Raw genomic sequence first — 16012 nt, 5'->3', positions numbered from 1 at the left:
GTAAAGGCCTCATCAAACTCTTCCACATTGCTTCTGAAAGACAACTAGCAGACACTTTCACCAAGGCTCATTGTCCTAGTTCTTTCTATGGCTATATTTCCAAGCTTGGATTGTTAGACTTGTACAATCCAGCTTGAGGGGGGGCTATTAGGAGTGAAGGATTGAAGACACTTGGCACAATCCTATCATCTCCCTTTTTTTGTTATAGCAGTTAGCTTTCCAAACAGTAGCAGTTAAACCGTTTTAATTGCCTTCTCCTCTTCTTCTTTTGTATAAAAAGAACTCTGCTTCTTCCTTCAAAGCTAATGAAAATTTCTGGTTTTCTTCACTTCAATATTCTCTTCCTCTCCCTTTTGTCACAAGATTAGACAAATTAAAACTGACTGGTTCATTTGGTAGCTTCTTTGTGTTATTGATTTTCCAAATTAATTTTTATAGGTGCTTTTTACTGACTGAATGGAATTGCAATTTGCAAATCCTGAGACTATTTTCTATACGTTACGTTGGACAACAAATATAAAAATGTATTTAAACTTTTTTTTTTTAAATAAATGATTTACAGTAAGTGACTAGTTTGGATGGAACTTTTGCTCCACCTTAGATAGTTTATGGTAATGCTTATGCATCTCGAGAAGAGAGAGACTAAACGATCTCAGCTTGCATGGAATTAAATGAGAGACAATCTTTCTACTGTAATTCTACATAGCTAAGATTTACAATAATTCAGAATATAATATAACTATGACGGTAAGTTGTTCAACTCTATAATGTTTCCGCTAAAGATTATATTTTATTGTGCGTTTACATTTAGAATACATGTATATAATTCTGTATATACCTATCAATTTGATAACTTCTCGTATTTCACAAGGATAAGTTTTCTTTGAGTCTCAAATTGCTCATAAGGTGATAAAAACTTGTAAAATTTTGAAGTGTTATAATTTTCACAATCTTCTTATATTTTAGAGTGAATTTCATTTTTGGTCCTACTGTTATAGGGGTCATTTCAATTTTAGTCCACCATAATTATTTTTGTCACATTGTGTCCACTATTATTAAAAGTGTTCCAATTTTAGTCCACGAAAAATCTTAAAGATTGCGTCCACTATTATTAAAAGTGTTCCAATTTTAGTCCACGAAAAAGTGGACTAAAATTGGAACACTTTTAATAATAGTGGACGCAATGTGACAAAAATAATTATGATGGACTAAAATTGAAAAAATCTCTATAACAATAGAACCAAAAATGGAATTCACTCTGTTTTTTGAATGCTACTGACTCTATTACAATAAAATCTCTATAACAATAGGACCAAAAATGGAATTCACTCTGTTACAATGTAGTATCTGTTCATATAACAGAAAGAACCAATAACGCCTCCACTAAGGCTTGAACTTACAAACTTCCAAATAGAAATCTAACCCGCGTACCATTAGACGACATAATCTTGGTATTCACTCTGTATTTTATTACACTTGAATGCCATATTAAGCTGACATGTACGGGATTCTTCAAAACTCATTCTAGAGTATTATGCACAATAAGTACTTAATTGTCTTCTAAACATAATATATAGGAAAAAGTGTCAAATTGGCCCCCTAAGTCAAGTGGATAGTGCAATTGGGTCCCCTAAATGAAAAAAGCTCCATTCAGGTCCCCTAAACCTGTAAAATTATTCAATTAAGTCCATGTTGACTTGTTTATCAGGTTAAATGCATACAATGTTGACACGTGTCTTTATTTTATTTTTTATAAAAATATTATTTATTATAAATTAATTAAAATATAATAATAATTAAAAAAAATATTTTTTATTAAAAAAATTATTTATTATAAATTAATTAAAATAATAATAATAATAATAATTAAAAAAAAAAAAAAAAAAAAAAGTCGTCGCCGTCTAAGGAAGACGGCCATGGCCGACGAAAAAGAAGATGGCCATGGCCGTCTTCTAGATCTATAAAACGGACATGGCCATCTTCTTTCGTCGGCCATGGCTGTTTTCCATAGACGGCAGCGACTTATTTTTTTTAAATTATTATTATTATTATTTTAATTAATTTATAATAATAATTAAAAAAAAAACTGGCCATCTTCTTTCGTCGGCCATGGCCGTCTTCCTTAGACGGCCGTGGCCGGACGGCCACAGCTGTTTTTTTTTTAAATAATTATTATTATTATTTTAATTAATTTATAATAAATAATATTTTTAATAAATTTTTTTTAATTATTATTATTATTTTAATTAATTTATAATAAATAATACTTTCAATAAAAATAAATAAAATAAGGACACGTGTCAACACTGTATGCATTTAACCTGATAAACAAGTCAACCTGGACTTAATTGAACAATTTTACAGGTTTAGGGGACCTGAATGAAGCTTTTTTCACTTAGGGGACCCAATTGCACTATCCACTCGACTTAGGGGGCCAATTTGACACTTTTTCCTAATATATATTCGTCATATATTAACATGAGAATCACGGTATAAACTTACAACATATGACATTTGATTTTGAGAATACGCTTTGGGTGTATTTGGTTTGCACATGAAAATTGAAATAGATTGAAAATCAAAGAGAAAATGGTCAAATAAATCCCTGAACATTTCGCAAAAGGTCAATTAGGCCCATAAACTTTTTAAAAGTGCAATTGAACACATGAATTCTTGATTTTGAGTCATCTGACCCCGTTAGCCGGTTACCCCTCCCTTAGGTGTTGGTAACTGCCCTCGTGGCTCGCCACATAAGATGAGTTTTGATTATTTGGATTGCCAAGTAAGCATAATTATTTAAAAAAAAAAAATTACTTCCCCCTATTCTTCGTCTTCTGCTTCGTCTTCTTCACATAAGCTAAGTTTTGATTATTCACTTCACCGCTTCTTGATCTTCATCTTTATTATTATTATTATTATTATTATTATTATTATTATTTTATCTGAGTTCGCGGACGGTGGCAGAGCGATGGGTGCTACAAAACCGGTGAGTATGGACTGACCACGGTGGTGGAGCGGCGGTCAGGATGTAGTGAAGACGGTGGTGCGACGACGCCGGTGAAGTGAATGGGGTTGAGTGACGACACTGATGTGGTGAGGATGGAGTGGTTCTTATTCAGATCTGAGTTGGATTGTCCATGGCGACGCCATTGCTGGTTCAGATTCGAGATCGAAGGTCGCTCTTGGATTTGCAGCTATATGATCAAAGGACCAGCTTCTCTTGGATGATTATGAGATCAAATGACTTTTAGTTGCTTTAGAGCTTTTGAATCCTGTAAAGATCATACAGTGGAACGTGCACAAAGTGAGAAGGGTTTTAATTTTATGATTTGTTTTTATTTGCAATATTTAATCTGTATAAAATTCTTTCTCCATCGTTGGTTCATCAAAATTTGTGTTCTGGTTGGCAATTTTTTACTCGGAAAGAGAGTGAAATGAATAAAGAAGAAAAAGAATAGAGGCGTTTACTGGAAGTAAATTGATGTTCATTGTCGGCCTTTGAGGATGAACACGACGACGACCGAGTTTCCTGATCCTCACTTAACAGTATCTTCCTCAATAATTCCGGCATTGCACATAACACATGCTATCGTTGCAGCTTTCCAATAATTCTGGTTGAAGATCGGGAAAACTGCCCGGATCTGTCTGTTGTAGAAGACGAAGTAGAATAAATTAAAGAAGATGAAGAATAGGGGGAAGTAAATTTATTTATTTATGCTTACGTGGCAATCCAAATAATCAAAACTCAGCTTATGTGGCGAGCCACGAGGGCAGTTACCGACACCTAAGGAAGGGGTAACCGGCTAACGAGGTCAGATGACTTAAAATCGTGAGTTCATGTGTTCAATTGCACCTTTAAAAAGTTCATGGCCTAATTGACCTTTTGCGAATTGTTTAGGGGTCTATTTGACCCTTTTCTCAAAATCAAAATATAAATTGAAGTGAGTCTTAACAAATGGTATCAGAATCAGGTCACAAATTCAAAGTCCTAAAAAGAGATTGATTTTTGCAACCTCTTAACAAGAAAACCAAATTACACGACAGTCAAATTTTAACTTGTCGCCAACTATACCCAAACCCAATTTATTGTGTTACAAAGACTGAGTCGACGAAGACGAAGCATGAGAAAACCATATCTGTCATATATGCATGGCGTATATATAGTATGGAGCACCAATTATATATCACATTAAATTCTTGGGTGACAGAGTCCATCAAGTTTCTTCCATGAAGTTACATTTTAACTTAAAATATTCTCTAATGCTCCTTAAAAAGAAAACACATGAGATGAATTATATTGTCAGTTTTTTTTTTGGTGACTACAATTTAATTAATCTATCTATCTGTAGTATCTGCTCAACAATATGATATGTCGACATTCTTGATTTGATCTTTCATTTAAAAGGGTTACCGCAATACCATCAAATCACAAAGTATTATTCACACATTGTTTTTCCCTTAGTTTCGAAAAGTATTCACGTGAAAGTGGGAGTCAGTCTGGTCATGACTTACAGAACAATTAATGTGTACCACAAAATTATTGAATTGCCGACTTTAATTTCCAAGTCTAGCAGACTAGAATCAACTTGTCAAACACTTTAATTAGTATCAGAAAATTCTAAATTGACGTATGGAGTATGGTAGAGGTGTATTTAATTTGCCTCTACTTACACGCATATCAGAAATTTCTTGGGTGACTGGACTCCATTTTGATTATCATATGCATGCAAGCACCAGATTCTTGATTTGGAACATCTATATAAGCAATATATAATACCCTGTGAGAAAAACACATCATTCACTCTCTTGTTTATCTAAATCCCATCTATCTTTTTGAATTGTAGTTCGGAGATGGAGGTAATGAAGAAGATGAGTCATGAGAAAACCCTCACCTCACTCTTTTATTATCTTCTGTTTTGCTTAATATGCAGTGTTTCCCTTATTCCCACTTCCTCCTTTGTATCATCACCTACTCTCTACTCAAATGAAACCGATAGAATTGCTCTTTTAGAGTTTAAACGCCGGATTTCTGATGATCCCAATGGAGTAGTTCTCAACTCCTGGAATGACTCTGTGCACCATTGTGGTTGGCCAGGAGTGAGGTGTGGTCGTCGACACCCACGAGTTGTGGCGTTGAGGCTTCCTAAGATGGGGTTGGTGGGAACCATATCTCCTCATATTGGAAATCTCACTTTCCTCAGGCTTCTTAATCTCAGTGACAATAATTTGTACGGTGAAATTCCAAGAGAGATTGGTAGTTTGGTTCGACTAAGATCTCTCTACTTGTATAGGAATGCACTGAGGGGAGAACTGGTTGCGCTTAATTTTAGCAACTGCTTACAACTTAGGGAACTCGAACTTTCTAACAATGGCCTCCAAGGGAAGATCCCTACTGCATTCCTAGCTAATTTGAAGAAGATACAACAACTATCTCTGGGTAGCAACAGATTGACAGGTGGAATTCCTCCCACCACTTTTGGGAATTTGTCATCACTTCGAAAGTTGAGCTTGGAGATGAATCATTTGGAGGGACGTATTCCGCATGACATTACGCGGTGTTGGGGTTTAAATATCCTTTCACTTGGTTCCAACAATTTCACTGGTACACTATCTCCTTCTTTCTTCAATATGACTTCTATACAAATTTTTTCAGTATCCGAAAATTCACTTGAAGGGACCATTCCAAGCTATATAGGAGACACCATGCCAAACTTGAAAGTCTTTTATTTTGACATTAACCAATTCCATGGAACCATCCCTATTTCATTTCCCAACACCTCTAAGCTTCGAATTCTTGACGTATCACAAAACCATCTTGTAGGTAAAGTTCCAGATAATATTGGAAGGTTAAAAGATCTTCAACGTTTGAACCTTGAGCACAATCTTCTTGGTGGCAATGATCCCCTCAATGACTTGGCTTTTATAACATCTCTGTCCAATTGTAGTAACTTAAATGTCTTTTCCATTGATAAAAATAGATTTGAAGGTAAATTGCCAAACACAGTAGCTAACCTCTCTTCCAAACTCTATCTCCTATATCTGGGAGAGAATAAGATATTTGGTACAATACCCGGAGGAATAAAAAATCTAGTTAGCTTGATCGCTTTCAAGGCAGGAGTCAATTTATTATCCGGTAATATTCCTAGTGAGATAGGTGAATTGCATAAACTACAAGCTTTGAATCTTGCAGAAAACCAATTATCTGGAAAAATGCCACTCAGTCTTTTTAACCTTACTTCTCTAGCTTCACTTGTTTTGTATAACAACAATTTTGATGGCAATATACCCTCAAATGTGGAAAACTTCAGGAACTTGGATGAATGGTACATGAACAATAACAAACTACATGACACCATTCCTCAACAAGTTTTTAATTTGCTATCTTTGTCTGAGTGCCTTGACCTTTCCAGCAATTCATTCACTGGCCCGTTATCTCCCACCGTGGGCAAATTGAAAACACTAACTGCCTTAGACATCTCTAGGAACAAATTGTCAGGCGAAATTCCAGATACAATTGGAGATTGTGTGAGCCTTGAATATCTTGATATGCATGGTAATCTCTTTGAAGGTAAAGTCTCACCTTCTTTTGTTTCCTTAAAAAGCATTATGTACTTGGATATCTCAAACAACAAGTTGACTGGAGAGATACCCAGAGACCTCCAAAAGCTCCCTCTCTTGAAATATTTGAACCTTTCTTTCAATGATCTTGAGGGGGAGGTACCAACATTTGGAGTGTTTGCAGTGGCAACCAATGTATCATTGCTTGGAAACAAAAAGCTATGCGGTGGTATACCTGAGCTAAATCTGCCTCCATGTCCTGTGAAGAAAACAAAACACAGAAAGCATTTTAAGCATATGATTGTTATCTTCACATGTATCTGCTCGGCTCTGGTATTTGCATCTTTCATTGCTTTTATAACATTGTGTTGGAGGAAAGGAAAAAGGATGGAGTCAGCTAAGCCATCCAAAGTTAAAAAGCTTTCCAAAATCCCTTATAGAGACCTGCATCAAGCAACTGATGGTTTCTCTGACACAAATTTGATCGGTTCGGGAAGTTTTGGCTCTGTTTACAAAGGAAGATTTGAGCAAGGTGGAGGAGAACAAACAATTGCGGTGAAGGTACTTGACCTTTTAAAAAATGGAGCTTCAAAGAGCTTTCTTGCAGAATGTAAAGTGTTGAGGAACATACGCCACCGAAATCTTGTTCCAATTTTGACTTGCTGCTCGAGTTGTGATTTTGCAGGTACTGAATTCAAAGCTTTGGTTTATGAGTTCATGGAAAATGGGGATTTGGATATGTGGTTGCATGCACATTCATCTAATGCAAGGACAACCGTTCTAAGTGCTCTCCAAAGATTAAACATTGCAATTGATGTAGCTTCTGCATTGCATTATCTTCATGATGATTGTGAGCCGATGGTTATTCATTGTGATCTAAAGCCAAGTAACATTCTGCTTGACAAAGACTTAACTGCTCATGTTGGCGACTTTGGTATATCAAGACTTTATTCACGCACAATTAGAGATCCAATTGGTGAACAAAGTAGTACCATTGGATTAAAGGGGTCAATTGGTTATGTTCCACCAGGTAAGAATATTGTCATAAAACTTTACCACTTGTTTCATAACTAGTTAGCTTAAGAGAAAAAGTCATATTCATATATCATATCTTATGTTGAAGAAGTTCTTTCCCAAAAATTAAAATGCTCTATTAATTTTTTTTTATCATTTGCTTTGTTTGTTTTCACAAATAATTTGGATTTAGAGTACGGGATAGGAGCAAAGGCATCAACTTCTGGAGATGTGTATAGCTTTGGTATTCTTTTGTTGGAAATGTTCACAGCTAAGAGACCCACGGATGATATATTCAATGGTGAATGTAGCCGTCTTTGTGAGTATGTGGAGATGGCGTTACCAGAGGAAGTGATAGAGATAGTAGACCCATCGCTTTCAGCATGCCTAGAAAGCAATCACGGGATAACACCGGATGTAGAGTTGGGGAATCATGGCAATTTGGTGGAAATTGAAGAGAGCAAGGTGCATAACTTCTTTCTCTCCATCTTCAAAATTGGGCTCACTTGTGCTTCAACGTCACCAATGGATCGCATGCGTATGAATGAAGTGAGCAGGCAATTACAGAAGATTAAGAAGGCCTTCTTTGCTTAAAATTAAGCAAACATGTATTCTGACATACAATATCTCCAAGGTTGAACTAGCTAGCAATTAAGAAAAGCTTGTTTTTTAATTTTCCTAATATATGTTGCTCTAAATTTCTTTTGATGTAAACTTTTTCTTGTATTACTCTTTTGTTGTATGATGGGAACAAGCTGCAAACATTTACTATACATGTTCTTATATTATGTGTTGTAATTTGGTTTAAAGTTTGTATAATCAGTTATCATTTTAATTATTGTTTCTAAAACTGGTTATTTCTCTCATTATTTAGTTTCATTCTATACCCACTATAATTTCATTACAATAATGAGATTTTGAAATCTTACATGCTTACTTGCTAAGATATGATAGCTCCTAGCCGGCCGAGAACAATATTGCAGTACCGATTACTTTTCACACATAAATTCAGGAGAGCAACGTAACAGCTGCATCCTCCTTAGCTCTTCAAGATCCCAACTGTACTCCAGAATCTCAACCAGAAATTGGATCCCTCCTTCCTCAAAAATTTCTCTTCTTCCATAAAAAATGTCAGAAAGATTAGATAAAACACAAACTGCTTCATCAACCATCCCAAAAGCACCAGAAGAGATTGACCCATTCCTAGAAAGACATAGAGTGTGAGATGATGCAGGGGTGATTAAGATTTGATTTTGGCCTAGCTGGGAGTCTTCATCAGCAGATGATGCATTATTCACCAATGGAAGCATAGAAAGATGGCTGTCTGAGTTTTTCAATCCATCTTCACAACTCTTGCAATTGAATTTTTAATAATAATAATAATAATAACCTACTAATTTTATATCATGTTTGCAGAATTGCAATGTAATAGGTCTTTTTTTAGAGTTGTTATTCTATTCCCGACCAATATTTTCTATAAACTAAATGTGTTGCAAATTAAGATGTTTGGTTGGATGTAATTGGAATTCTTTTCCAATGCAATTCAATAAGAAAGAAAATTATATTGTTTGGTGGGAGGGAATTGCAATTCATTCCACCCATTGAATTGAAATTCATACCCCCTACCCATGAATTCTAATTCAATACAAGAAGGAAATGAGAAAAATAGGAAATTGACATATTTGTCCTCAATTATTATTATTATTATTATTATTATTATTTTTTTTTTTTTTTATGAAAGCTTAAGTGTATATCATCACCTAACAAAGGCAGGTTAGCCATACAAAGTTTCTTGGCCCAAAAGTGACCAAGTATCGTAATGCAAGGGGCATGCTGCCCTACAGGACTTGGCCCCAAAGTGGCCAAAATTTGAACGATCATTAAAGAAATTAAGTTGCCTTACAAAACAGCAAGGCCATTCGGCTATTCAGAATCCAAAAAACAAACCAGAGCACATCTTCATCCTAGTGCATAACCTTGATCTTCCCAAGAACAAGTTTGTAAGTGTAGCCCTCTTTTTACACGCCATTCATACCACCAGCCTTGCATTAGCTGCTAGCCCAAGCACTTGTTTTATCTAGTCCCACTTCATTGCCATTGGTCCTTCACCCATTCATGCCATTATCCCTCATGCCATTCCAAGGAGATCTTAAACTTTGCCCCTAGACTTTCACCCTTCATGACCCCTAAGCCTTTACCCCAAAAGCACGAGGTCAATCCCTCCGCACAGATAACTGTGTTTTACCGGAGGGACCATTTATGCCCCCACTTAAGGCAATAAAGCCCACCCTTAACTTACAAGATGGTACTCCTTGCTGGTGCAAAACACTTGCACAAGGAGCCCATGTGACCTTATAAGCCAAGCAATGGTAGCTTAGGAACACTATTCTTGAGCCGCAAGATGGTGCCCCCTACTAATGCCAAGACTGCATAGGGAGACCATTTCTCCTTGTTGTTCAAGCAATAGTGGAGCTCAGTGCAGCCACAAGACTGAACCAAACATCAAAGATTCTTCCATTGCCTGATTTTTTTTTTTTTATCATTCTTCTTTCTGCCACTTTTTTCTTTTTCTTTTTTCTGTTTTCAATTCATTCTCTTTATCCTTAGAAAGCCTCCCCAAGCCCCCATCAGAGTTTAGACTAGAGGCAAAGCCAGACCTTCTCAGATGGCAACTAAAACCATCATTCACAAACCCAAGGACATAGCCTAGGAATCATTCTTATTCTTCAAGATGAAACCCCTTACTAGTGCAAGAGCACTTGCATAAGGGGATCATTTACCCTTGGAGGATAAGCAATGTTCAAGAATTCTATTTTTGTTATTATTATTATTATTATTATTATTATTATTATTATTATTATTATTATTATTATTATTATTACATCACAATGGCATTTTAGTCTTTATATCATTTTTTTCCCTTTCCATTCCTAATAATTCTATTCATCCATATCAAACAATGTAATTTGAATTCTTACTTTATTCCACTTTATTCAATTTTCACAAAATTACAATTCTTTCATTCTTAATTCCTTCCTCCTAACCAAACACTATGTTTGAATTAGTGTGAGAAACTTCCAGGGGCCGTTTACTAACGGGAAATTTCTGAAAAATTCTGGAAAACTGGAAAATAGAAAATAGAAAACATGTTTACTAACATAGTTTTCCATTTTGAAAACTGAAAATAATTTTTGAAAATTTCTGGAAAACTGGAACACACATAAAAACTATTTTCAAAATGAAAAACAGAATCATCTATCATCTATTTAGTTATATGTCACTATAACCACATTACTATGATTACATTCATTATCATCTTATTTTATTTATCACTATCTTCTATCTTTTCTACTTATTTTACTTATTTAAACATAATTTATTTGCTTACACTTTAAAGTTAGACACTATTTACATTATCAAAATTAAGAATTAAACTCTATATAATGTTTTAGATTTTGATTGAACTCAATAGATTATTAGTTCGAATATTTTTAATTATGCTACATCATAATTCATAATACAAGTTCAGTCCAGATATCGGATATTGAAATTTCACATATATTAGAATTCAAAGTAAAAGGTATATATATTCATATACATGTCATTCAAATGAATATATCCAAAAAAATAATTTAAATATTAGCTAAAAAAATATTAATATTATCTAAATTAAATTTTAGGTGAAAACTGGAAAATTATAAAACAGAAAACAGAGAACTGTTTTCTGTTTAGTAAACAAGTTTTCTAAAAAGAAAACAGTTTTCTGTTAGTAAACGGATCCCCAATTTCTCACCACCATATTCCAGTCTTGTTTTGTTTGTTTTCCAAAGTGCTTTTGAGGTTTGACCACCAAATTCCAAGTCTTCCACTTTGTGGTTTAATTATCTTAGCTTTTTTGGTTGACGTCAAGTCAACTTAAGCTACTCATTTCCCTGAAAGAAAACAAAGTTAATTATTATTATAGATTTGAATATTTATTGATTGATTTATAATTTGGTATTTATGGTCCAAGTTTTACAAAATATATAGCTGAATTGGTATATAACTATTATTTAATATTTTTATCCAATCAATACAATTTTTTTTCCCGTGATGAGAGAAATCTCTAACTTGCCACTACTCAATAAAGGTATGACAAGAATTCATGAACTCGTGACCTTTAGATATGAAAATAATGCTCAATCTATTCGGTCATCTCTTTGTTTTTGTTTGTTTGTTTGCCTCTTTTTTTTTAGCTTCATTTTTTCACTGAGTTTCATTATAGCAATACCAAAAAATCATTTTAATTATACTACAGTTTTATTTGATAATATACATTATTACATTAGCTCTATTTTTTTGTTTCATTCGTCCTACATTTATTCCGTCAACCATGGTTAACCTCATCCCAAATTGTCAATGACTTTGTGCTTTAGCCACACTAATTGTTCTCCTATATAAGAGGTTGTGATTCGAGCCTCAGTATTTAATATATGGAGAAAGTAATTATGAACAAATCCTGCATTACAGTAGTTCTCAAAAAAAAAAAAAAAAAAATCACCTCAAATTAATAAGTGCTCTAAACCACCATATTCCAATCTTCCACTATGAGATTTCTCTATTTCTCTTGACAAGAAATTAAATACTAAAATATATGACCCCATCTTCTTACGCACCATATTCCAGTCTTCCACTATGAGATTTGCCTCCTCCGCTATTCAACTTACCAATTAACAGTACGCATATCAGATTCGATCTTGATTTACCATTTCTATATAAACAATATAATATACACCCTACCCTGTCACAAAAACACACATCATCACTCTCTTCTTTCTCTAACTAAATAATCCATCTTTTTGAACTATGGAGGTGATGATGAAGAAGATGAGGCATGAGAAAACCCTCTCATTCTTTTATTTCTCATCAGCTGCTCTTTGTACTCTCCATCTTCTTCTCTTTTCCTTAATATGTAGTGTTACCCTTATTCCTACTTCCTCATCATCATCATCAGCTGCTTTCTACTCATCAAATGAAACCGATAGACTTGCTCTTTTAGAGTTTAAACGCCGGATTTCTGATGATCCGCATGGAGTAGTTCTTAACTCCTGGAATGACTCTGTGCACCATTGTGGTTGGCAAGGAGTGAGTTGTGGCGTTGATGCTTCCTAAGAAGGGGTTGGTGGGAACCATATCACCTCATATTGGGAATCTCACTTTCCTCAAGGTTCTTTATCTCAATGGCAATAATTTGTACGGTGAAATTCCAGGAGAGATTGGTGGTTTGTTTCGACTAAGATCTCTCTACTTGTCTACGAATGCACTGACGGGAGAACTGACTAAGCTTAATCTTAGCAGCTGCGTACACCTTGGGGAACTCTATTTGGCTCATAATCACCTCCAGGGGAACCTCCCTACTGCATTCCAATTCCTACCTAATTTGAAGAAGCTACAAAAACTAGCTCTGGGTAGTAACAGATTGACAGGTGGAATTCCTCCCACTTTTGGGAATTTGTCATCACTTCGAACGTTGGGCTTGGAGGTGAATCATTTGAAGGGACGTATTCCGCATGAGATTACGCGGTGTTGGGATTTAAATATCCTTTCACTTGGCGTCAACAATTTGACTGGTACACTATCTCCTTCTTTCTTCAATATGACTTCTATACAAGTTTTTTCAGTATCCCAAAACACACTGGAAGGGACCATTCCAAGCTACATAGGAGACACCATGCCAAACTTGGAAATATTCGAAATTGGTGGCAACAAATTCCATGGAACCATCCCTATTTCATTTCCGAACGCCTCTAAGCTTCAAATTTTTGAGGTATCAGGAAACCATCTTGTAGGTAAAGTTCCAAATAATATTGGAAGGTTAAAATATCTTCAAGATTTGCAACTTTGGCAAAATCTTCTTGGTAGCAATGATCCCCTCAATGACTTGGCTTTTATAACATCTTTGTCCAATTGTAGTAATTTAAATAAGTTTTCCATTCGTGAAAATAGATTTGAAGGTAAATTTCCAAACACCATAGCTAACCTCTCATCCAAACTCCATTACCTATATCTTGGAGGGAATAAGATATTTGGTACAATACCCGGAGCAATAAAAAATCTAGTTAGCTTGGTCGCTTTCGATATAGGAAGCAGTCTATTATCAGGTGTTATTCCTAGTGAAATAGGTGAATTGCATAAACTACAAGGTCTGATTCTTGAAACAAACACATTATCTGGAAAAATTCCACTCACTCTTTTTAACCTTACTTCTCTAGCTGCAATTTATTTGGATAACAACAATTTTGATGGCAATATACCCTCAAATGTGGAAAACTTGAGGAATTTGAATGAATTGTACATGTACAATAACAAACTAGATGGCACCATTCCTCAACAAGTTTTTAATTTGCCATCTTTGTCTAAGTACCTTGACCTTTCCCGTAATTCATTCACTGGTCCGTTATCTCATGCCGTGGGTAAATTGAAAACACTAAATACCTTAAACATCTCTGGAAACAAATTGTCGGGCGAAATTCCATATACAAATGGAGATTGTTTGAGCCTTGAATATCTTGATATGCATGGTAATCTCTTTGAAGGTAAAGTCCCACCTTCTTTGGTTTCCTTAAAAAGCATTACATATTTGGATATCTCAAACAACAAGTTGACTAGAGAGATACCAAGAGACCTCCAAAAGCTCCCTCTCTTGCAATATTTGAACCTTTCTTTCAATGATCTAGAGGGGGAAGTACCAATAGTTGGAGTGTTTTCAGTGGCAACCAATGTATCATTGCTTGGAAACAAAAAGCTATGCGGTGGTATACCTGAGCTAAGGCTGCCTCCATGTCCTGTGAAGAAAACAAAACACAGAAAGCATTTTAAGCATATGATTGTTATCTTCACATGTATCTGCTCGGCTCTGGTGTTTGCATCATTCATTGCTTTTCTAACATTGTGTTGGAGGAAAGGAAAAAGGATGGAGTCAGCTAAGCCATCCAAAGTTGAAAAGCTTTCCAAAATCCCTTATAGAGACCTACATCAAGCTACTCATGGTTTCTCTGACACAAATTTGATCGGTTCGGGAAGTTTTGGCTCTGTTTACAAAGGAAGATTTGAGCAAGGTGGAGTAGAACAAACAATTGCGGTGAAGGTACTTGCCCTTTTAAAAAATGGAGCTTCAAAGAGCTTTCTTGTAGAATGTAAAGTGTTGAGGAACATACGCCACCGAAATCTTGTTCCAATTTTGACTTGCTGCTCGAGTTGTGATTTTGCAGGTAATGAATTCAAAGCTTTGGTTTATGAGTTCATGGAAAATGGGGATTTGGATATGTGGTTGCATACACAATCATCTAATGCAAGGGCAAACCTTCTAAGTGTTCTTCAAAGGTTAAACATTGTAATTGATGTATCTTCTGCATTGCATTATCTCCATAATGATTGTGATCCGGCTGTTATTCATTGTGATCTAAAGCCAAGTAACATTCTGCTTGACAATGACTTAACTGCCCATGTTGGAGACTTTGGTATATCAAGACTTTATTCACGTACAATTGGAGATACAATTGGTGAACAAAGTAGTACCATTGGATTAAAGGGGTCAATTGGTTATGTTCCACCAGGTAAGAATATTGTCATTAGACTTTACCACTTGTTTCCATAACTAGCATATCGATCTTATGTTGAAGAAGTTTTTTCCCAAATATTAAAATGCTCTATTAATTTTATTTTATTTTTATTTGCTTTGTCTGTTGTTGCAAATAATTTGGATTTAGAGTACGGGATAGGAGCAAAGGCATCAACTTTTGGAGATATGTATAGCTTTGGAATCCTTTTGCTGGAAATGTTTACAGCTAAGAGACCCACGGATGATTTATTCAATGGTGAATGTAGCAGTCTTTGTGAGTATGTGGAAATGGCGTTGCCAGAGCAAGTTATGAAGATTGTTGATCCATTGCTTCTAGCATGCCTAGAAAGCAATTGTGGAGAAAGATCGCACAATGATGTGGAGATTCATGGCAATAAATTGGTGGAAATTGAAGAGAGCAAAACCCACAACTTCTTCCTCTCCATCTTCAAAATTGGGCTCAATTGTGCTTCAACATCACCAATAGATCGCATGCATATAAATGATGTAACCAAGGAATTACACAAGATTAAGAAGACCTTTTTTTCATAAAAACAAGAGTATACATCTCTTGTGATCTAACAATGTTTCCACTGGTGAACTAGCAATTATGTTAAGTTTGTTATTTATTTGGACTAATAAATGTTGCTCTGTTTTTCTTTTGCTATAAACCTTTTTTTGGGCTCTTCTTTTGTTATATGAAGCAACAAATATTTTCTATAAAGTCCGTTTGAAAACTCAAACCTGAAAAATATTTTTCAAAAAATATTTTAATTTTACATGGTTAAAATAATTTACACCTGAAAAATATTTTTCAAAAAATATTTTAATTTTACATGA

At 35.0% G+C, this 16012-nt stretch overlaps 1 protein-coding gene across 1 annotated transcript; it reads left to right on the top strand.

Moving 5' to 3' along the window:
* The first annotated feature begins 12371 nt into the window (after positions 1-12371).
* Positions 12372-15843, top strand: LOC109152271 (probable LRR receptor-like serine/threonine-protein kinase At3g47570). The gene is made up of 2 exons (XM_019299861.1): positions 12372-15167; positions 15321-15843. Exons 1-2 carry the CDS (start codon positions 12713-12715, stop codon positions 15722-15724), a joined length of 2859 nt encoding a protein of 952 aa, XP_019155406.1. The 5' UTR covers positions 12372-12712; the 3' UTR covers positions 15725-15843.
* The last annotated feature ends 169 nt before the right edge of the window (positions 15844-16012 follow it).

The sequence above is a fragment of the Ipomoea nil genome, unplaced genomic scaffold (genome assembly GCF_001879475.1).
Source record: "Ipomoea nil cultivar Tokyo-kokei standard unplaced genomic scaffold, Asagao_1.1 scaffold2403, whole genome shotgun sequence".
Classification (NCBI taxonomy): domain Eukaryota; kingdom Viridiplantae; phylum Streptophyta; class Magnoliopsida; order Solanales; family Convolvulaceae; genus Ipomoea; species Ipomoea nil.
This window is presented reverse-complemented; position numbering and strand designations above follow the sequence as displayed.

Coding starts and splice junctions, on each gene's coding strand:
- LOC109152271 (XM_019299861.1), top strand. CDS start 12,713: ATGCTTCCTAAGAAGGGGTTGGTGGGAACCATATCACCTCATATTGGG. Junction 15,168..15,320: donor AATTGGTTATGTTCCACCAG/GTAAGAATATTG, acceptor ATTTGGATTTAG/AGTACGGGATAGGAGCAAAG.